At 38.1% G+C, this 22,850-nt stretch overlaps 1 protein-coding gene across 5 annotated transcripts; it reads left to right on the plus strand.

Annotated features, from left to right (window-relative positions):
• Positions 1–4,508: 4,508 nt before the first annotated feature.
• Positions 4,509–21,386, plus strand: plat (plasminogen activator, tissue). 5 transcript variants are annotated; one of them, XM_011478843.4, is made up of 15 exons: positions 4,509–4,679; positions 10,069–10,174; positions 10,404–10,527; positions 10,677–10,811; positions 11,415–11,525; positions 13,778–13,952; positions 14,545–14,636; positions 14,716–14,890; positions 15,509–15,594; positions 15,708–15,770; positions 15,845–16,049; positions 16,127–16,263; positions 19,018–19,158; positions 19,326–19,474; positions 19,556–21,386. In XM_011478843.4, the coding sequence occupies exons 2-15, from the start codon at positions 10,112–10,114 to the stop codon at positions 19,721–19,723; spliced, it is 1,824 nt and encodes a 607-aa protein (XP_011477145.1). In that variant the 5' UTR covers positions 4,509–4,679; positions 10,069–10,111; the 3' UTR covers positions 19,724–21,386.
• The last annotated feature ends 1,464 nt before the right edge of the window (positions 21,387–22,850 follow it).

The following is a 22,850-nucleotide window of genomic DNA, read 5'->3' on the forward strand; positions in this document are numbered from 1 at the left end:
CTTTTATTTCTACTCTCTAAAAGTTTTACATTGATTTGTTTCTTTTATTTCTGTTTTAACCACAGAGATATCTGTACTTAGCATCGTTTTTTATCATCTTTTCCCTCTTTTTAGATTAAATAAAACCCTTTTTGAGGACAAGTGCTTCCTGATTTTTTAAAATTACACCTGAAATACATAAACTTAACTTGCACAAACTAAATAGTCTTAGTAGCAGTTTTCAAAGCAGCTTATGTATCGATTATTTCTATAAAAAGGCTTAAAAACATGTGATTTTTTCTTTTTCTTTTTTTTTATTACTTATCTATATTTGGTAAAAAATAAAACCTTTTTCTTTAAGTGTTCTTTGATGATTTTGAAGCAGCTGTATTATTTTGCCTTCACAAAACATATATTCCAAAATTTTCTGCTGATATATTTATATATTAACTCAAACAAAAGTGATCTTCACTGGACCTTTTGTTTGTTTTCCCTGCTGGAACCCTCACCTGAGGAAGTGATGTTTAGGTGATTTGTTCGGATATGTTAAATTAAACCGTTTGACAAATACAGGCACTGAGGTTGTTTTAGGTCACAAACAGCCAAGTTTGTTGTCAAAAATAATTTGAGCAGGAGGTCCTAGATATATCTTTAGGGACCACATTTCTGGTTGATAATCAGTCATTTTAGGCACACATTTGCAAAGGTTTCGTTTAAAAAAAGGTGTTTAAGTCAAGGAACAGTTTTTGTTCTGTAAAGTTAAAGACCCACTCCAATGATAATCGTTTTTTTTGTGTTTTTAACACGTTCTTGTAACAATTTATGTTGATGGAGGACATACAGTGTGTAGAAAAACGCAAGCTTAAAATTGCATTTCTGGGTATTTCTTCATTAAAATCGTGAATCAGGAGAAGAAGAAAAAATAGGAAAAACATTGTACCGGTAACTGTGATGCAGAACCTGCAATGCAAAGTCACAAGCTCATTGCTCCCTTCTGATACATCCACTTGCAGACAAATAGATTCATGTATGTCTGAGCTGGCATCTGGCTCAAAACTGTACAGCTGGATAGCTTCAGTATTGCTCGTCATTTTAGTTGCACCAGTAATGTTAGGTTGGGGTTGTGAGGGGCTGTAAGCTAGTGGGAGAGTGTGTAAACAAAGGGATGATGGGAAGTAGGAACTGGCTTGAAAATGAAATAAATCAAAAGAAGAAACCTCAGGGGTGTCCACAAAAACGTAGGATCCTCCCCCTGGACGGACAGGCGATGTACCAGAACCCTTGGAAGAATTAGCTTATCTAACTCGACAACTACATGTTTAAATAGTCCAGCAGATGGGCTTCATAGGCTTCTTAGGGTCCGCAACCAAGGGTAGGAGCAAATCATAGATTGTTTTTCTGGTAATTTAATTTAGATTAATGATGATAGGAGAACAGGCATTTATTTCCTGTTTGCACACTTCCACAAGTGTGGTCCGGAAAGTCCGGAGCTGACAGCGGTTTTCTCAAGATGTACAGTAAATCTCTGTCTGTCATAATAAAATTCAAGTTTTACAATAAATCCCTGAATTTCCAAAAAGACATCTTAATATTGAAGCTTTTTCTGTGGATTTTGGTTGATCTGCAAGGAAATAGTAAAAAATAATGTCTTCATTCATCTGTTCACCTCTGGAATAAAAGCAGATCATCACCAAAACAGAGTGGTTGAACATTCCATCACTCCTGTGCGCTCGGATCTATCATTTTCTGCCATTTCAGTCATAAATATTTAGAGAAACAGTTTGGACACATTAAAGACTTTTAATAAGAGTAACGCTTGAGTCAGCCTCTAACTCCGTTTCAGTACCACTTAAAATATACATCTGTAATCATCTCCCTTCAGTTACTCATCAAAACAAAAGACAGAGATATTGTTTAGAGTATCTTAGATTTCAAAGCGTTTGCAAAACCTGTTTTTGTAAAAACACATTTGAACAGAAGCATCGTTACTGATTATCTTCCAATTTTTTGAGATGTCCATCAAATTTGTTTGTAGGATGTTCATGTATTAAACACTCACCAGTAAGGATGTTGCTTATAAAGAGCTTTGGTTTCAACTGAAGTCAAAGGTTCTTTTTCAGTGACGTCATCCCATCGATTCTTTTGCGTCTTAGGTTGAAAGATGCTGGATTTTTTGGAAGAAGAGGCACTTCAAACTTTCCAGCGTCACACAGTGATGCTGTGGAGGCTATTCTTAGATGGAAGTGTTTATCCGGAATCGAAAGCATCACCGGGCTTTGCTCTAAACGCTGAGACTCTGGTGGTTTGTGATGTTTTTGTGGTGTAATCTGTGAGAACGGTGTTATCAGATTGGACAGTTCAGGAGGAGGATGGAAGATTTTCCTGTTTATGAAAACAGAAGGAGATACGTCCCCCAGAGAAGACAGCGGTCCACCAAATAGGGCTATAAATGTGACACGGGAAAAAAAAACAGTTTTTGCTTTATTTATTTTGTGTATAATTTATTTATTTAAGCCTCAGATTATACAGATTTAGCCCCTAATTACATACTACAGAACCCACATTGTGTTTCCAAAATATTCTAATTCTTAATTGTCTCTACAATATAAATTAATTCCTTTAATATTTAAGGAAGACATTTTACAACAGCTACAGTTTGTTTTCAACCCCATTCATTTGTGTTTTTAAAAGTACAAATGGAAAAATTGACAAACAGAACCAAAAACAACATCAGCAAATTCCTGCATTTCATCTTACACTGCAAAAACTGAATCTTAGAAATATGAAATAAGATTCTAGTTTCAAGAAAAAATGTCTTATTTTCTATTTTGCAAAAAGGATGATCAAATCACGTCAATTTTAAAACAGCAAAAATAATCTTAATTGTAGAAAACTTTAGTGTCTAATGTTTTTTTCTTAAAATAAGAATTCTTGTTAATATTGGTAGATTTATATGCTTGTTTAAAGAAAATGCTTTGTATTATTTTTTACTTTTTCCCAGGGGGGGGGGGGGGGGGTGATTCAGCATTGTAGACCCAAACAGTATGAACCCAACACACTTATTTTGTTGTTAATAATTTCTGTTTGAACTAGTTCTAAATGATAGCTTTCATGTATAAAAAAGGGGGGGGGGTGAACTCTATAGAAAATAATAGAACTTCTTACCATCATAGATGTTGGCTTTTCATAATAAGAGTCTTGATGGGGTTTTTTTCTTTAGATTTGGAGCACATGTTCAACTGATACATAGAGCAGCCATTCAGCCAGGTCTCTTACATTATGACTTCTTTAGTGAACTTGAACTTATGCAAAAAAGTTTGAAATTAAGTTTACAAAAGTAATTCCATTGTGCAGGGCTTGCTTGATTAGTATTTCAAATACTATCATTTCTGCTCTTATGTTAGTTGTTGTAAAGCTGTTGAGGTAAGCAGTTAGGGCTTTGGCTGTCTCTGGGGGTAAATTTTATTAATGGGCGAATCAGATTTACCTGTCCATGTAGTTAGTCTATGAAGGTCTGTCAATCAGCATGTCAATAATTAATATAAAAATAAAAAATTAAACTTAAAAAAACTGGAGATTTCTTGGTTCGTCAACTAGAAATAATCTGAACTTTTGCATGGTATCCTTTTTTTGTGAAGAAAAGTGAAATAAAACAGACACAAATTAGAGTGACGCCCATTACATGCTAAAATGATGCACTCTGAGTAATACCATATGGGTTTCACTGCTGTACAAAGCGGTTGGCATGAATATTCGTGTAAAAAACCCACCTTAGTTCTATTGTTGAGGCGGATTTCCTGAGGAAAGGGATGGGTTGAACAAAGGGGGGGTGGTGGTGGTGGAGGGGGGGGGGGGGGGGGGGTTGTGGTTGGGATGAATTAGTTCTGGTGCCAGACACAGAGTCTCTCCCCATCATCAAAGATGCCCCGTAAACACTATCTCAATTAACACCTGTCAGAACAAAACCACACAATGAATAAATGTGACACTTTTCATCTTTAAGGATTAAAATGAACAAATTATCTATCACATATGAAATTCTTTAGAGGGGAAAGATCACAGAATAATTCAATATTATTCAATAAAATAGTTTTTGACGCTTATGTTGTCTTTATTTAGATCCAAAATAAACAATAACCCTGTGACTATGTCTGATTCTCTTTTGCTTGTTGCCAATAATTTTACAATATTGTTGAATTATTATTCAATGTACACACAGATTATTTTATTGTCTTGAACGGGGGATCATTGAAGAATTTTTGGGGGTAATCAAAGCATGGTGACATTTAATCTGCTTTTGTGTGAAAAGTTAAACGGTGTTTTTTTTTTTTTAAATAAAGAAATTGACTAACTGACTGACTGACTGACTGACTGACTGACTGACTGACTGACTGACTGACTGACTGACTGACTGACTGACTGACTGACGGACACAATAGTTTAAGGACTAACTGTATTGGACATGTATTTCTTCCTAAAATTGGTCTGCTGCTGCTAGGGTCCCTCCCCCGCGTGCGCGCGCGCTCGCGCAACCGTCATCCTCCTGCCCTGTAAAACGCGCTTACGGCTGAGGTCACGTCGGCCCTCCCCTACAGGATCCTGCGGGACCGGAGCGGTCCGATAAAAGCTGCCAGAACCATCCCCATCCAAACCTGAGACTTCTTTGGACGGAACCACATCTCATACCGACACCAGACCCGGTAAGAACCGTTTTCTCTCCTCTGGTCGCTGCTGTTTCCTCTTCCGACAGACCATCGCGCCTGATTACTGCGCGTTTATTCCACACTTATAGCAGTTTGTATTCATTTAGCACGAAAATGAAAACTGTAGATCTGCCGATTTCATAATTATCTTTTGGACAGAATCTTTATTAGACAAAAAATGTAAACGCAAAATAACAAAACAAAAAAATAGATGTTTGTTCAAAGATACCTGAACAACAATGTCTAACATTACTATGTATGTGATGTGTATTATAAATATAACCTTTTTTTTACTGAGCTGTCATAGAATTATTTATTTTAGCATCATTACTTATATTCTACAACCTTTAACACTATCGGAATTTGTTTAGAGTCACAAAGTCTGACCGCACTTTTTTTTTTTAGAAAAAACTCTTTTTTAAATCTTTGTGTGGCCATTAAACCATTCATATTTAAAATATAGCTTATAACTATTTACAATAATCGAATTACAATTTTTTTTTTATTATAGGCCCATTACTTTTGACAGCATCAAATAAAAGTTCCTTTCAAAATAAAATGCACCCTGCTGCAGTAGATTAACTTGAAATCATGATTTTAGAACTTTGCAGCTGAATAACAACTAGACATTAGAATATGAGCTTAAATGTGTTGTAATGATAAACCACTCTGACAATAGATCAAACTTTTTACCATCATCTTGCAAAGTTATTTGATGTGCGTTGATTTTGGAGGAATGGTAACGTTCTCAATGCCTCCTGATTTAGTGGAGTAATGTAAGGATTGGTTAAAAAAAATCAAAAATAAATGACAAAATGGAACTAATATTAATTCAGATTGATAGCATTTTTCTTTAAAGCCAAAGGGCCAAAATGGAGAGGATAAGAGTGGCTCCGGAGCCTCAGGTTGCAGACCCCTGTACTAGAAGAATCAGGATGAGAGGGTGATCCTGAGGTAACCCTCCTCCTGTCAGGCTCTGAGCTTCTCCATCACTCCGATTTGAGCTTAGAAAAAGCAGATCCAGAACCTTCATTCTAAGCGCTCAGCTGGGTTTCTGACTCACATTATCAGCGGCTTAGGCCTTTAAGTTTGCCTAATTAGACTGTGGGAACAGCTGATAACATGTAATGTTTGTATTGCTGGGAATTTCTCTGTGATTTTTGAAAAAACACCTTTAGTTGGAATAAAAGCAAGCTATTAATCCCACAATGCCTTCATGTCTGCAGTCCTGGAAGCTCGGATGACTCAGAACTACTCATTCTTACTCTGTTGACCTCTGAGATTGGATTTCTTCCTTTCTCATGGCAATATCCTTCTCCACATCCTTTCATATCCTCACATAAAAGCCAGTTTCTGTTAGAGACTCTTGTTTCCTGATGCCAACAACTAACAATGCTCATCTTTGTTCTGGAGAAACTGGTTCTCTGACTGACATAAAAAAAAACAACCTAAAAGTAATTTACAACTTTTTTTAGGAAGTAATCCCAAAAAGTATTTTGAAGGTGTTATGAAAGCTGTAGATACAGAATTTTCACACTCAAATTTGCTTTAGAATTCACAATCCTCCAAATATTGGAAGAAAAAATGAATAATGTTACACAAAAACGTCCAAATATTTATGGCTAAAACAGAGACGGACGGCAGACTTCCCCATAGAAATATCACTTCCTTATTTCTTTTCTTTAATTGTCTCTTCTTGCTTCCTTTTCTCTATAAAAGTCGCCTTGTACTTTTTCAGATTTCCCCTGAAAGCAGCTGTGAAACCTGACATATGTGCAAAGACACAGTTGACATCTATCCAGGTTGGACTTTTTGCAGTGCTGGTCACGCAGAGCATCCACGTTCCTTCATGTTTTCTAAGATCTGGAGCCCAGCTGGGCCCCTTTAATCGTCCATGCTGACACCAGAAATGAGGAGGGGAGGCTCAGGGATCCACTTCAAACTGTAATTTGAGTTGAGCAGCAAAGTGCAGCTTTCTGCCTCAACTCTATTGTCCTGCTGACTTTTCTGTTCGGTCACAATACGAGAGAAATGTCTCACATCCATTTACACGCTCAGTACACCATCATCACACTTTTGAGAACTCATCACAAATCTCCCTGTTAAAGACCTGTTCCTGAGACAGGAGTAGCTCTGTTTACTTTTGTTTGCATGCTTTTGTTGTGTTTGCCCCACTGAACTGCTGCACTTTTAGACCTGCTATTATGATTCATAGTCTGGCTTCAGATTCTCTGAAGATGTTTGTGGTTCTTCCACTCATATCTGACCTACTAACAGGAGGAACTACACTCCCTCTACACAGGCTGCATACTTGGTTGTATGTGTTACAGTTGTGAACAGGCTGGGTGTAGCACACAAAAAGCCTTAACCCCATCATTGCTGGTGTCCAATAAGCTTCTATCATGAGGAGCTGAAGTATTTGCTTTCAGATTTGATCAAAATTCGTTTAGAATTCCCAGTTTAGATGAAATAAAATCGTCTTAAATAAGAAAAATTTCTACATTTTGACTTAAAGTCCCACTCTGATCATCTTTTCATCTATATTTAAAGTATTCCCAGTGGTCTTTCAATTATAATTATGCAATTTTTAGGAAATTAAAAAAAAAACAACTGTCGTTTTGTAAGACATAGTTTCTGCAGAGCGGCAGCACTTCATTAGAAATTCATGAGCAGGACTGTTGGTGTGGAGTAAGCCCGCCCCCTTCCCTATCATTCACACCCCCAACCGAACATTACCGGTGCAGTAGATATATGGTGAGCAATATCCGAAGTAACCAGTTTTAATGCAGAGACAACTCAGACGAGGGAAACACAGACATACATGAATCTAGTGGAGCGGAGCAGGAAGCTTGTGGCTGGCCGTAGTAGCTTCTACAGTTTGTCACACCTTCAAACTCCAAATTCACAACATATTGTCTAAAGAAAATAAGCCGAATTTTCTTTATATATTCCTCCCTCATCAGAAAAAAGCCACAGGAACCTGTAAAAAACAAAAAAACAACAACAGAATTTTCATTAGGGTGACTCTTTAAGATGTTGATTTTTTATTTTATTTTAGTCCCTGAACTCACCGTTGAGTTTGCCAATCACCTGGGATTTTTACAGTGATGCAGGAATGGAACCGACACCCCTCATTAGGATTGTTTTCATTGAAAATTTTAACATGAATGATTCAAACAATTTTAGCTTGGAAATAACTAGGGTTCTAAAACATAATTGTGATTGCTCTTGGAAAAAAGCCTTGGAACTTTTGTTCAGTGGAGCTTTGTCTCTTTTTTTATGAAATTTTTTCACATTGTTTTGAACTTGTCTTTGATTTGATCGTGGATTTAAACATTTCTATTTTGTTTCCACATGTTAAACCTTTTCTTGTAAAACATAAAAACAATTTGATCGGAACTTCTTTTACTTTTGCAGGGGGGGGGGTACATTTTCAGGTTCATTATGAAATTTTTGTGCGATGCAACCAACAATATCTGTTCGAAAAGAATCTTGGGTTGTGCTAAGAATATGGATATCAATCATTACCACAAAAACTGGTATAAAGATAAATTAATCGAGCAAATTGTAAAGTAGAAAGTAGGTTGTGTGTTTGCTCGTAATAAGATGGAAAACAGACTACAGACGATGCAGAGAGCCCCTTCCAGCCTGCCCTGCCTGTGTTTTAACAGGAAACACATGTTTTGAGCTGACACGGCTGGAGACTGAACCACGCTGAATAGCTGCACAAAGGAAACACAAAGGAAACTGCTGTTTTGTTGTCAGTGAGGCTCGGCCGGCAGAGGGGAGGCTCAGAACGGCAGCTTTTCGTTTGCAGACCTGTCTTTTTTGGTGGTGAGTGTGTGTCTGTTGCATGCTTAAGGGGGGTTTCAGACAAGGAAAAGGTTGCAGGGTACAACCGTTTCTGACTTCTGGTTAGCTCCACAGTCCTGAGCCCTTTGTGTGAGCTCTGAGCATGGGTCTGTGTGTATTTGTGGCTGCAGACGCAGCTATTTTACCTCTGTGATGGCTCAGAACACAAAGCCTTTTCATAAGATCAGTCAACCCCAGAAAGTGAGTCAGTGAGGACCTATCTTCTTCATCTCTGATGGACTTTTCCTTCAAAGGAGCTTCCTAAAGTGGTTTTTGAAGCTGCAATAAACTCTTCCTTTCTGTTTCTCTGGTCAAATGGGTGCAGCCCCCCCCCCCCCCCCTATTTTTTCCCCTTCAGATGGTGATTCATGTTTATTCACTCTTTACTGAGAAACAGCTGTTCCGTCATGTAACACACATACCCTCCATTTTTCTCCACTCTGCTGGAGCTTAAATCTTATCAGGTTAAGAATCCTGGTTGGATTGTTTGAAGTGGTCGCTAATGTTTTTAGGATGAACATATTCCACTCTCTGTTTATTTCAAGGGGGAATTGGCATCTGTATGTGAATAAACTTAATGAGAGAGGGCTCAAAAAGAGAATCTAAACAAATCAGGGAAGAGAACTGAGGAAACTTGTTGGCCTTTCTCTGCCGAGAACTCATGTAAACTTTAACAAATAGCTTTTAGTTTTGCCAGATTGTTTCTCTTAAACAGCAAAATGATAGACATTTAGGAAAAGGTATAACCAAACAAGAAGACAATCTGTTTTTCTGCACATGTTGACAAATATTGATCGCTTACCTGCAACATTTGCAATAGGATTTTGCATGTCCATGTGCATCTCAGCTTTGACATCTTAGATTATATGACTTTACTACTACTATACTGCACAGAAATCTGTCTTTTTCTGGAGTTTCTGGAGTTTCCTCTTCTCTTGAATACCTATTTAAAAATCCATACAAATGTTGTCGTAACATACTTTTGGGATGAAGAGAAAGCACAAAAATACAAATACATATGGCTGCTAGATTGGCTTTTTTGAGGCAATATTCTGGTAAGCAACTGGATAATAACATTTTTTTATTTAGGATACTGACAAATTGCAAGAGTAATTTAGGGTTAAAATCATCTAATTAGTATTCTCTAATATTGAAGGATTTTTATTCCTGAAAATATTTTACTTAAAACTGGAATTTTGTAAATTTGCTTACTCCCACTTCTTTTTCTGGCAAATAATTAAACTCTTTTTGACAATTGTATCATCAAGTACAAAATATGTCCATTTATGATTAAGAATAATTATGATGCCATCATTTAGATGTGTATATATAAATATGCATATGTATCTTCACTACTTTTTTTTAATTTTTCAATCAAAATGTGACTAATCTATACTTTGATATATCTATGAATAGATGTATATCTCTTTTGTTTGTCTTCTTTAGTATTTTTTGTTTGTTTTGATAGCTTGAAATACATTAATTCCTAATTTTTAATTTTTAATCCCCTGCTGTGTTTGTGTTTTGTTTCCAGCAAACTGAAGTCCACCTGAAGTGAAAGTTCACCTGGGGCAACCATGACAAGATCTGTTCACCTTTTCTTTCTCCTTTCTGTTCTCTGCTGCAGCCTAGCGGACAATGTAAGTATTGCAGGGGATTAACAAGTTAATGTTTGTATTTTAGTTCTTTTATCTGTATTCTAGTGTCATGTGTAAGTAATCTTACATGATTTCTTCCTGCATGTTGATACAATTCATAAAGTTTTATTTCTGTAACAGACTTGCACTTTTTCATTGTTTTATGGAAAAAATCGAGTCTTTTCAGGCCTCATACTGATGCTCTGTGCTTACATGGTCGTTTGTGTTTTAGGCGGAGCAGCCCCGATCCAAGCGAGGAGCTCGTTTTTACAGAGGTGAGCCTGCCAGGCAGCCCGCTAGACAGACGCTTTGGATTATTCGTGTCCAGAAGTCCTCACCTTCCTTTGACAATCCCCGTGAGACTCATCCCACCTTCGTCACTAATTGCATCAACAGCATCATTTTCTTCTAACCCCTCACCATCTGTTATTATCTTTTTATGAATGTGTGTGTCGTTGTGCTTGTTTTGGTTGTTCGCTCATTTTCCATGTGTGTGTTTCCTCAGTGCTGTGTGTGGATAGTGAAACGTCAGCAGTGCATGGTTATGGGGACACATGGCTGCGATGGAAGGGGCAACGTGTGGAGTATTGTCATTGTGCATTAAGAGGACAAGAGCGCTGTCATTCTGTTCCCGTCATCAGTGAGTGCGACTTGAGCCATAGTCATAAAAAAACTGTCTCGTACTTTTTTCTTTCTTTTTTTTTATAAGTGTAACTTCAGTGTTTTATCATCTTCTTCCTTTGCTGAGTCTTCCTCTCTGCTGTCACAACCTCAGAGGATTTTTGTTGAAAAGCTGCTGAGTTTTGGTGCTTTTCAAGTGGGTGTAGTTTAGTCTAAGATTATTTGAAGTACTCCTGCCAGACCAGCCCTTTCACCTCCATTGACAAATCCTGTGAAGCATGATTACCCGTGGCTCAACCAAATTACAACCACATTTTCAGGCCATTTCTCCTCGTGTTTCCCTGAATGATGGGGGTGCTGTTATTCTTACCTTTGCTAGACTGTGGGAAATGTTGAAATAATAAATAAAATCCTGGATGGGTGGAAGGAAGTAGTAGTTCTGCTCCAGAAAGAGGCTTTAAACTCAGGCTGCAGAGGAGGGCTGCTCTAAGCAAGAATGAGTCAAGAAAACTCATTTTCATTCTTCAAGAAGCCACATTTTAAATTCTCTGTAACTTGTTTGGTCATTTCTCAGAGAATCTGGGTGACGTTCGAATGACTAAACGCTTTGTGTGTTTTCCAGACTGCTATGCGTCTCAGTGCTACAACGGAGGAACCTGTAAGGAATCTGTGTACACGTCTGACTACATCTGCCAGTGTCCACAAGGCTTTAAGGGGGCTCAGTGTGAGATCAGTGAGTACTTCTGACACATAGTAATACACAAACTGAAATATATAAACTCACAAAGAGAAGAATCAATTAAAAATGTCCTCAGATATTGTTTTTTATTTCTTAACAAATGTTAAAAAAAACTAGAGAAAGAGCAAAAAAATGGGATCCTTGATATTATGGAAAACAGTTACAGCATAATCCGTGTCCTTTAACGCACTTTACAGGTGATTGGAGTGCAACCTGCGGATCTTTTAGTTCTCCATTTTGGCTCTGTGGTTAAAGAAAATAAAGTGTTTCATTTTACAAAGTAACTGGAATTTAAAAAGAAAGGAAACTAACTCGAACTTTAATAAACTCATTTATAAACAGTTGAATGGCAGACAAGAAGAAAATAAAATAAACTGGAGGTCAGTAAGCACAACCAGAATTAAGGCACATCGGAATTCAAGCCAGAATTTCTATTTTTGAACAAATCCAAGGATTTTAAGTGCACTGTATGGTTAGAAAAAAGGAATTTAATGTTGATTAGTGTTTGAAATGCACCACAAATGGCAAAATAAATAGTGTTTTTTAAAATCCTTATTACTGCTGCCATTAAAAGGAGCCGGTTTAGCTCGTGCTGGTTTGCGGCGCTTTCCATCCGTGAAACCAGGGTTCAAATCCAGGCTGCTCCCTATTCCCTTCTCTGCTTCTGTGCCGGTCCCAAGCCCAGATAAATTGAGAGGGTTGCGTCAGGAAGGGCATCCAGTGTAAAACATTGCCAAGTTAACCATGCGACTCATCCTCGAAGGAGAGGTTGTTTCACCGTGGCGACCCCTGATGGGAAAAACCGAAAGAGAAAGAAGATTACTTCTGCCATTATGCTACCTGTTACTACATTTGCTGCATTGAGAGGATCCCATGTGACACAGGGTGTCTTGTAGTGGACCCTCCTGAATGTGGCCGCAAAAAGAAAACTGAAGAAACTGATAAGAGGAAGTGTCACCAAGGATCCCAAAAAAATTAAAGGTCAAAGCTTTGGGGAAAAAAAAGGATTTTGTTGGCAGCTGAAAGACACAAAAGTAGAGACAAATTAAGAAAACAATACTTTCCACTGAGAAAAGGAGGTCTTGTTATGGTCTGGGCTGTTTTGACGATCAGGGGGTCTATAACTTGAACAGAGGGCATTAAAATTAGCTGACTACGACTCCGCCCACAACTCACAGGTGAATTTTATTAATGACCCACTGTCGCTCTGCAGAAACTATGTCCTAGAAAAAAAACACTTTTTTTTGGTTTGGACTAAAAACAACATAAAAGACTTTAATCTGATGATGAAACCCTTCAAATCTGGGACAGTTTGGGGCAGTTTGCTCACAAGGTGTGTGTCAAAACAACTGCTGGCAGGTGATTGCAGTGACTGCATCAAAAGGTTGTGCAGCAAAACTTTATGTTTATGTTTTCCTGTCCTGTTTCAAAGTTTTTACTTTAAAATATTTTTTAAATGACAAAAAAAATGTAAAAGCAACGTCTAATTTCATGTTTTTTTCAGTAAGCTTTTATGTATAATTACCTTTGTCAGTGTTATTTCAGAGACAGTTGCTGATTTTTCTGAAGATGAATGAGGAAAGCATGACAGTTTTTAATACAAAATTTACAGTTAAACCTGTAAAACTTCATTGCTTTCTTATAAATGTCCTATTATTTTGCCAAAACACTACTAAAAAAAACATTTTCTGAGAAAAAAAAGCAGCTAATCTTAAGAGAAGCTGCAGCTCTCAGACTGTCTTTGTATTTAAGCTGAAGTAAAAACCAATAAAGTGGTGGTCTGTGATTCAAACCCAATTAAAGCTTGCTCATGAATCCTGATAAGGTCACAGTCTGACTCTGAGACAGCAGAACTGATTTCATCGCTCTGTGGCTTGGAAAGAAAAAATACACGCATCATAAATGATGCAAAGACATTTAGGGATATGAATGTTTTTGTTTCTATGGTTTTGGGGACACCCCACCCTGGGATAATTATCCCAAACCCAGTCATCACTGAGATTCTGGCAAAAAGAGTTAATATGGCCATAATTTATGTTTGGACATAGTTTGAAACCGCTGCTTGTAAAACTAGAATATAAATCTTGTTAGTTGTGAGCTTTTGTTTTCTATTACTTAAGAATTTTTTTTGCATTTTGTCGCCTGTTTTTCTCTATGTTCAGGGACAAGACTCGAATACATCAGCAGGGGGGCATCAGACTTGTAAATAACTGTGTTCCTGGTTTTTTTTGTCTTTTTTTCCACAGACTCTAACGAGAAGTGCATCGTGGGTAAGGGTGAGGGTTACCGCGGCACCTTGAGCGTCACACACTCAGGAGAGGAGTGCATCAACTGGAACTCCACGTCGTTGAGGGGAAAGAAGTTCACGGCGAGGAAAACAGACGCCAGCGGCCTTGGACTGGGGAATCACAACTTCTGCAGGCATGTGGGCTACAACATTTGTGGAAAAAGGGTTTAGGAGGAGGATAATTTTCTTCCAGTTTAAAAAAAGACATGCAGTATGGATGTCATAGTCTGATATTATTGCAGGTTTTATAATTGGAGGGGGACTTTGCTTTAAAGCTATCATTTGTAACACGTGAACCAAGGTTTTGCACAGGCTGGAGTCCAGAGAAATAGGATGAGAGGCAGGTGTGAGTGAAAAAAAAATGCAAAAAGTAGATTTACGGACAATTTAGATTAACCAATCAACCTATGAACCCATGAAGCATGTTTTGGGATGGTGGGAGGAAGCTGGGGACCCCAGAGAGAGCCTATGCATGCATGGATAGAACATGCAATTTCCACACAGAAAGGTCCCCCATTGATGTTCTGTTTTGGGTCCCCCAGCTGGGACTTGAACCGGGGGCCTTCTTGCTGTGAGGCAAGAAGGCGCCACCGTGCAGCCCCAGGATAAACATTTAAAGAATAATAAAGCTAAGACTAGCAAATGTGTCATAAAAGAATTATCAAGAGCAAAATGTGCACTTGTGTAAAAATCTGTTTGTAAACAATTGTTTCTATTTTATTTCAGGAACCCTGATCAGGACAGTGCTCCATGGTGCTACATCTACAAGGGCACCCAGGTTATCTGGGAGCTCTGCTCTTTGCCGAAATGTTCAGGAGGTAAAACGTTTACCAGAAAACAGACACTGTGGATTGGCCGAATCCATGCTCACAAGCGTCCTTTTGTGTTTTTGGGCAGACAGGAACAGAGAGTGCGTGCAGGGCTTGGGTAAGTCGTACCGAGGAACAGCGGCTGTCACTAAAAGCGGCTCCGCCTGTCTTCCGTGGGATGCTCCCGCCGTGAGGCGCAAACGCAACAATGCCTGGAAGTCAAATGCGCTGGATCTGGGGCTGAGCAACCACAATTTCTGCAGGTCAGCACAAACTGCATTTGGAAAAAGTCTGAAGCTACGGACACACCAGGCATGGAACGCACATTTCGCATATGGTGTTTACACTGGACAAGCAGGAAAGGGGCTTATTTTTCTTTTTCTGCTGTTTACTAGCGCATGTCCACCACCAACAGTTGAAAGACACGTTGTGTGAAATGTCGACGCGATGCAAATCTGGCCCAGGCTTTTTCTGTCACAGCTCAATTCCGATACATGAAAAACTTGGTGTCCTACAATTTTGGCTGGGCACAAACCACAATTGTTCATTTCTCTTTTATGGTCAATATTTAAACGGTTGGCACTTCCATGAATTGAAGGGGACGCCATCCATACGTCACTACCAAATACAAGTCCCTGATGGGTCAAAGTACGACCTGGTTTAACTTTCAGTGGATGCATGTTTTTTTTATGTAGAGGCCAAAAACTTAAGCAGAAACTTGTGTAGCGACGCGTGAATGCAGGATATTTTAAGGCAGATGCTCAAAATGTGCATTTATGTATGTTTACATAAACTTTTCATTGGAAAAGGCCGCTTGAATGCACGCTGTGAAGGTAGCTTGTAGGTAGCAATATAACTCAAGGCTTTCCTTTAACCAACAGGAATCCCGATGGGGATTCAGGCCCGTGGTGTCACACCTACAAGAAAATGCAGCTGACCTGGGAGCTGTGTGACATCCCAAAATGCTGTGAGTGCACACACCATCAACACCGTACATTAAATTAAAAAGCTAATTTAAGGTTTAAAGGCTTAACACACATCACGATTTGGTGAGACTAAACGTCCTCTTCGTTTTTTCAGCAAGAGCTCCATCCACCATCACCACTCTTGGCCCTCGAGCTCCCACTACAAATAACAACCAAGGTGCAATATCTGGCTGTCTTTACAACAATTTTTGCCACACACTCAGAAATTCATGCAATCTCCTTCTTCTGCAGCAACATGTGGCCAGCGTTTAGATAACACCCTCAGCCGCCCGGCCTTTCGCATATTCGGCGGCAGAGGAAGTGACATCACAGAGCAGCCCTGGCAGGCAGCCATCAACTTTTACGTTCCCCGTCACAAAAGACACTTCCACCTCTGTGGAGGAGTCCTCATCGACTCCTGTTGGGTGCTGTCCGCCGCGCACTGCTTCCAAGAGAAGTAGGAATTAATTCAGAGCACATCCCAAAATAGTCAGGCGACATTTTAACACATTTCCCTCCTTTTTATTTTTTCAGGGACAAGCCTGAAATTCTGCAGGTAATTTTGGGACGAACATTTCGAACGCAGAACTCCAACAGCGAGCAGATTTTTAAAGTTGAAAAGTTGTGGATTCATGAGAAGTTTGACAGTGAAACATACGACAACGACATCGGTGAGTATTTAGTTTTTATTTCCGCCATTTTTAGGTTTAAAATAGATTTTGTCATGGTCCTCTTTGGATTATCGTCAGTGAAATGGTGGCTGCTTCAGGGCCTTGACTCACCCCCTCTGCCCCTGCCTACCTGATCAGAGCTGCACGTGACAAATTCATGAAGAAAAAACAAGACTTATTTTCAAAATGTTTCTGTTGGTTTTTGCTCCATAGCAAATATTTTATTTTATTTTATGGTCTTCTGGAACAGGTCTATGTCATTTTAAGAAGAATTGGCAAAAGTAAATGTTTTGATTTTCTTGGCAACAAAGAATTTTTGTTAAACCTCGGCCACATTTCTTATGTGTTAATATTGTATGTCAGATTGTGTGAGGAGTTAAAATGTTTAGCTGACTAAAGGTATTTTTTTATTACAAAATTCAAGATGCCTCTTTCCAAGAAGGTTTGTAAGCTGGTGGCGAGTGTGGGAAATAATCATTTTAAAACTTCTTTTAGAAACACATTTATTGGCTAGTTTCTACTGCTGTATTATATCACTAGAGGAGACACGCCCGCTTTAGAAGCCTGGCCGACAGTGGCGGAGCGCGACGCCATCTTGGTGAGGTCGACGACGCCCACTTGACATTGATTTCCATTGATTTTAGTGGTGTCTAAGTAGCTTTTATAAACTGTATATATTTTTAGATTTAAATATATTTATACATATATATAAATATATTATATTTTATGTATATAATATATATATACATACATCATTTGTTGTTGTTAAAGAAGAGAAACAGTCAGCCTTAAAAGGTCAAACTTGAATGAAAATGCATTGTTGCAGGACTTCTTACAAATAAACATATTATTAGAAAGAATTTTTAAAATTAATTTCTAAACATTTAGAAGTTTTAGACCTCTTTGACATGCAATTTAAATTATTTAGAAAAACCCAACAATAAGTCAATAATAATAATAATAATATTAATAAATCAATCGTAAGTCAATACAAACTGTGAGGAAACTGGATTTTCTAGAAAGGACTGTATTAATAAAAATATTAGGTTGGTTCGTTCCCTTTTCAGTTTCCAGCACACAGAAATGAATGAATAATGACTCAGAGACGGCTACTTAGCTTCAGTGTAGATTTACTCCGCACAAAACAGCACAGATTTGTACGCAGGGTTACAGACAGAGGAACAGGATCACAAGGTCTGGACCAGGTCTGAACAAAGACACTCAGAAAAGGGCTTGGTATATATACCTGACATTTACATATTCAAAAGATGGTCTGGGGATCTATGGTGTGAAAAACCCACCCACATGCTGTTGCAGGCTGGATACTTGAAGGTCATAAAGCTTCAAGTGTCAGATCTCTCTGATGTTCCCACAGACATTTGCCAGAGCACAAACACCAGAACACACAAAAACTGAAAAGGGAGGATGAGGAGAAACTGTGAGGACAATAGCTTGTTTGTGCTGTCTTAGGATGCAATATAATTTTGAGATGATAATACATGCTCAGTGAATTAAGTTTAAACCATTAGTGTAATAAAAGGTATAGGTAAATGTAATAATAGTAAAAAGGGAGTTTCTAACTATTCTATTTCTAATTATTCCTAACACAAACAATAAATAATAAATAAATAATAAGTCAATAAATAATAAATATATATATATATATATATATATATTATTATTATTATTATTATTATTAACAATAATAATAATAATAATAATAATAATAATCAAAAGAAGTCCAAAAGTGAACAATAGATTTACCCTAAAAAAACAATCTGGCCTCTTATCAAAATCTGTTTCCACAAATGTTTTGAACAGCCAGACTGTATTTCTAGTTGGTACCACAGTGATCCATCTGGGTTAACTCTTTTGATAGCCAAGATCCACTTTTTCCTGAAGTCTGAGTCCATTGGAAACGTGACTCAGTCACTGAGTCAGAAAGGTATAAATCTGTATAAATAGCCTAGTATGCTGCATACAGGTTTAGCAAAATAAAATGTACATTTATATTGACAGCAAAATAAATGTACATCATGCAGCATGTTGATAACAGCCCTGCAGCATCATGCATGTCAACATGTGTTCTATTAATGAAGCCCCTGCAGCCTTAAAAGAAAAAAAAATAAAATACTTACCTGTGAAATGATATACCTTCCTCCTTCATGGACTCATTTTTCTGATTTTGGCAGTTGAAACCCGTACGATGAACTGGCATTATGCAAAAAATGTGTTCACATGCATTCACTGCAGCAGTTACTTGACCTCACCAAGATGGCGGTACTCTCCTCCCATGAGGAACCACGTGATGTCTCCTCTAGTGATATAACTCATTGGCTGTGATGTCTTCTTTAAAAAAAAATCATTTTTTTATCTTTTTTTTTTTTTTTGAGAGATGGGGGGGAGTTAAAGTGTCCACAATTCATTTTCAGTGGGTACTGGCTGTGTGTGGAGATTTTAAAGAATTTTTGGGGATGTGGCAGGGTTATATTTTTGCTCAAAGGCACTGTAGGAAGGGAAGAATTGCAAAAACAATCGAGTCCTTGCAGTCGGTTTCTGCTGCTACAAATAAAAAACATGCCTGAAAGGTTTTCATGAAAAGAAAGCAAAAAAATTGTTAGCATATTTTTACCTCAAAGCAATAACATGGAAAGAATAAGTGGGCAGCAAAGACTCGTTAAATGTTTGCGTCATCCCTCACACTTCATCTTACCAGCTGCCAATGCGTTACTCTGATTTTCCTTCCACTTGCAGCTATTTTGAAGCTGAAAACGGACATTGGCCTGTGTGCTGTGAACTCTGAAGAGGTTCTTCCAGCGTGCCTGCCTGACCGTGGGCTGGAGCTACCCGACTGGACTGAATGTGAAATCTCTGGCTATGGAAAAAGCTCTGAATGTAAGCAAACGCTGAAGCTGTGTTTTTTTCAGCCTGTGGTGGTCAGAAGTGAAGTGGTTGTACATTCCTTGAGATACCAGTAGGGGGCGGTGTGGGCCTGCTTTAATGGAAATCTCTGCTGGTTTTGTGTTTTGGGGATTCTGAATGAAACTGTCTTTATTTTATAGTTTCTCCAGAGTTTTCCGAGCGGGTTAAAAGAGGACACGTCCGCTTGTGGCCCAAAGAGCGATGCACTCCAGATGTGCTGTCTGAACGCACGGTCACATCAAACATGCTCTGTGCCGGAGACACCCGAGGCAAGGATGACGCCTGCAAGGTGGGAATCTTTTTCACCTTCATTAAAACCCAACTGTTAATATCACTTCTTATAACCATCCCATCCTCCTTTTATTCACAGGGAGACTCTGGTGGTCCTCTTGTTTGTCGGAACCAGAACAGGATGACTCTTATGGGCCTGGTCAGCTGGGGAGACGGCTGCGGGGAGAAAGATAAGCCTGGGGTCTACACACGCGTCTCCAATTACATTGACTGGATTAATAGAAAAATTCGAGTGAATCCGGTCTGAACCTCAGAGGGCCTGAAAGACGGGCTTGAACGGCCCACGAAAACAGAAGGTGTGAAACAGAAATCCTTAACTCTGCTGGTTAACCGGTGGCTCTAAACCCGAGCAGATGCAGATTTTTGTCGACGCAAGAACATACTTGGGGATGATGGAGCTCCTTGTTCCCAAGTTTCCTGTTTCTTTAGGTGTATTTTCAACATTTCATTGTGTGCAGACACAAGAAGAGAACTGGTTTTTCCTCACAGTGGGACAAAATTTATACTTAAAGTCCCACTCAGATCATTCTTTGATCTATTTTCAAAGCGTTCCCGGTGGTCTTTTAATTGGTTATGTCATTTTTAGCCAAAATTTAAAAACATGTAGTTCTACAGTTCATCAGAAATTGTGTGGGTGGAACTGTTGGCGCAAAGCAAGCCCACCCCCATTTCCCATGATGCATCTGGCTTGCCTGCTGCCCCTCACAACGCCAACCTAACATTACCAGTGCAATAAAAATGGCGACCAATATTGGAGCTAGTCAGCCCTACAGTTTTGAGCCATATTCCAGCTCAGAGGAGGAAAACAGAAATGGACGTGGATCTATTTGTCTACAAGTGGATCCATCAGAGGGTGTGACCTGCCCAGTGTACTTTCTATGTAACAAATACAATATTTTCTGCATTTTCTTTGGCTATTCCTGATTCACAATGATTTGAAATACTCAGAAATGTAATTTTGCGCTGAATTTTGCTGATATATGTCCTCCATCATCAGAAAAGTGTCACAAAAAACATGTTAAAAACACTAGAAACACAATTTTCATCAGAGTGGGTCTTTAATGTGTATTCTCAGAGTTTCATAAAGTGCAGACAAAGGGAGGAACTGTTTTCCTCACTGAGGGACAGCTGAGGAACAAAGTTTTAACATAGTGATGCCGCAATCTGTCATCTATTATAACAAATAGGAAACATAATAATCCCAATTTTAATTATTGATTAAACTCCTCAGGAATGCAGTTAGAGGACAAACACTTGGGTATTTACAGCATCATAAAAACGCACAAAATAAAAATAAATGTATGACTTGATCATATAATAAGGGGGTGAATGTTACAGGACATTAACAGTTGGTTGTCAAATCACTTCAGCACTTTCACTTGGCAGAAATGTTCCTTTTGACAGTGGCATCAGCTTTGCACAGTGGAATAAATCACAGGGACATTTCTCTGAAAGATCATTTTCTGAGGTTTATGTATTTTGTAAATATTAACATTAAATTATCTGTATTAACTAACTGGAGTTCCATAACTGAGTCAAAAGAACTTGAAAGTGTCTGCTGGTTCAGATTCTGCGTCTTTTCACTTATTTTTAATCCTTTTTCTTTCTAAATGAGTGTGTGATGATTGTTCCATTCGGAAATCAGCATGTCTGTTTGCCTGAGGAAGACTAAGACAGGCCTTATTTTCTACCTGCGCTCCTCTCCACCTGACTCCTTGATCTCATCATCTATAGATCGTATTTTTTCTTTTAAACTTATATTTAAACTAAGATTATGTGGATAATGTTTTATACTGTTTTGTAAAAACTTTAAAAAGTTGAGTTTCATTCTGTGTGGCATCATTATTTATTGTCATTGTCATTTAAACCACATACTATGTTACAATTAAAACATTATTTTTTAAAAGGTATAGTTTTGTCTTCTTTTGATTCGTTCTTCTCTGTCAGCTGCTGAGTTTTCAGAGTCCTGCAGCTCATTGCACCCATACTAGTTCAGGGTCTTTTAAGGTTTTTTTTCTTCTTTACTTTATGAATTTATCTTTTTTGTGGCGATGCTTGTTATCCCTCTTTTTAGTACAACCCCAGCTTCTTTATTTACAGATACATTTTTGATTATTCGACACAATAAATCTACAAAGAACCTGAAACTGTCCAAAAAAAAGGTGGTACATTTTTCCCTTTATTCTGCAAAAATTGACAATCAGTTTATATGTTTTATAATAAAATAAAACATGTAGAGCCAAAATAAAAATTTATACGTTCAAAAATAAACCAACGACGAGAACAAAATGTGAAAAATGTCTAAAAAACAGGTGAAGCTCCTCTGAATGCAAAGTTCCAAGGATTTACTCCTGAGGATTATCACAATGTGTCAAAACTCTTGTTATGCTTGAGATAGATAGATAGATAGATAGATAGATAGATAGATAGATAGATAGATAGATAGATAGATAGATAGATAGATAGATAGATAGATAGATAGATAGATAGATAGATAGATAGATAGATAGATAGATAGATAGATAGATAGATAGATAGATAGATAGATAGATAGATAGATAGATAGATAGACAGTTGTCACTGTCTACTTGGACAATGAAACAGTCACCATTACAGTGCAAAAAACAAAATCTGAAAAAGTATAATATAAACATGTTAATATGTACAAAGTATACAAAGAAAATGTGCAAATATGCAAAATATGAAATGTGCAAATATAAAAAATGTCTATAATTATGTGCAGAGTGATATGTACAGACGTAAAACACGTCAGATGTGCAAAAACAGCGTGGAGGTGGGAAAGTGTTTCACATAAGTTACATGGGATAAATACTTAAATAAGCAGACATACATATGCATATATATAAAAATATGCATTGGCGTGTGCTGTGGTAAATTTTTTTGTGCATTTTGGAGTTGAGCATGGTTGCCTTGGGAAAGAAACTAAAAACATTTTACATCCCTAATGAAAGCAATGCTAATGGAGGGATGGGTTTCATTCCTGCATCACTGTAAACAGCTGATACAATAGGAAAACCCTCCAGTGAGGGTTAAGATCTTCTGAAAGGCAGGAATTGAAGGTTGCAGATTCATGCCTCCTGCTGTGCTTTAACGCTCCATGGTTTCATCTTGGAGGAGGTTCTGGCTATTCTCGCTTTCATAAATATTGATGCTCTGAGTTTGAGGTAGATTTCCTGATGTGCTGACTCATGCATCCCTCAGCTGTGATGCGTTGAGCTGCAGTTATTGACCCGCGCTGCAGTTGATGGTTATGTGTTCCTGTGGGGATATCTTCCAATCTGGTTAATCTGTATTATGTAATGTAAACAGATATTCCTCTGGGGTTAGGAGGTGAGGTTAACGCATTTCAGAAA

The sequence above is a fragment of the Oryzias latipes genome, chromosome 9 (assembly GCF_053564925.1).
Source record: "Oryzias latipes strain Hd-rR chromosome 9, Olatipes_Hd-rR_3.1".
NCBI lineage: Eukaryota > Metazoa > Chordata > Actinopteri > Beloniformes > Adrianichthyidae > Oryzias > Oryzias latipes.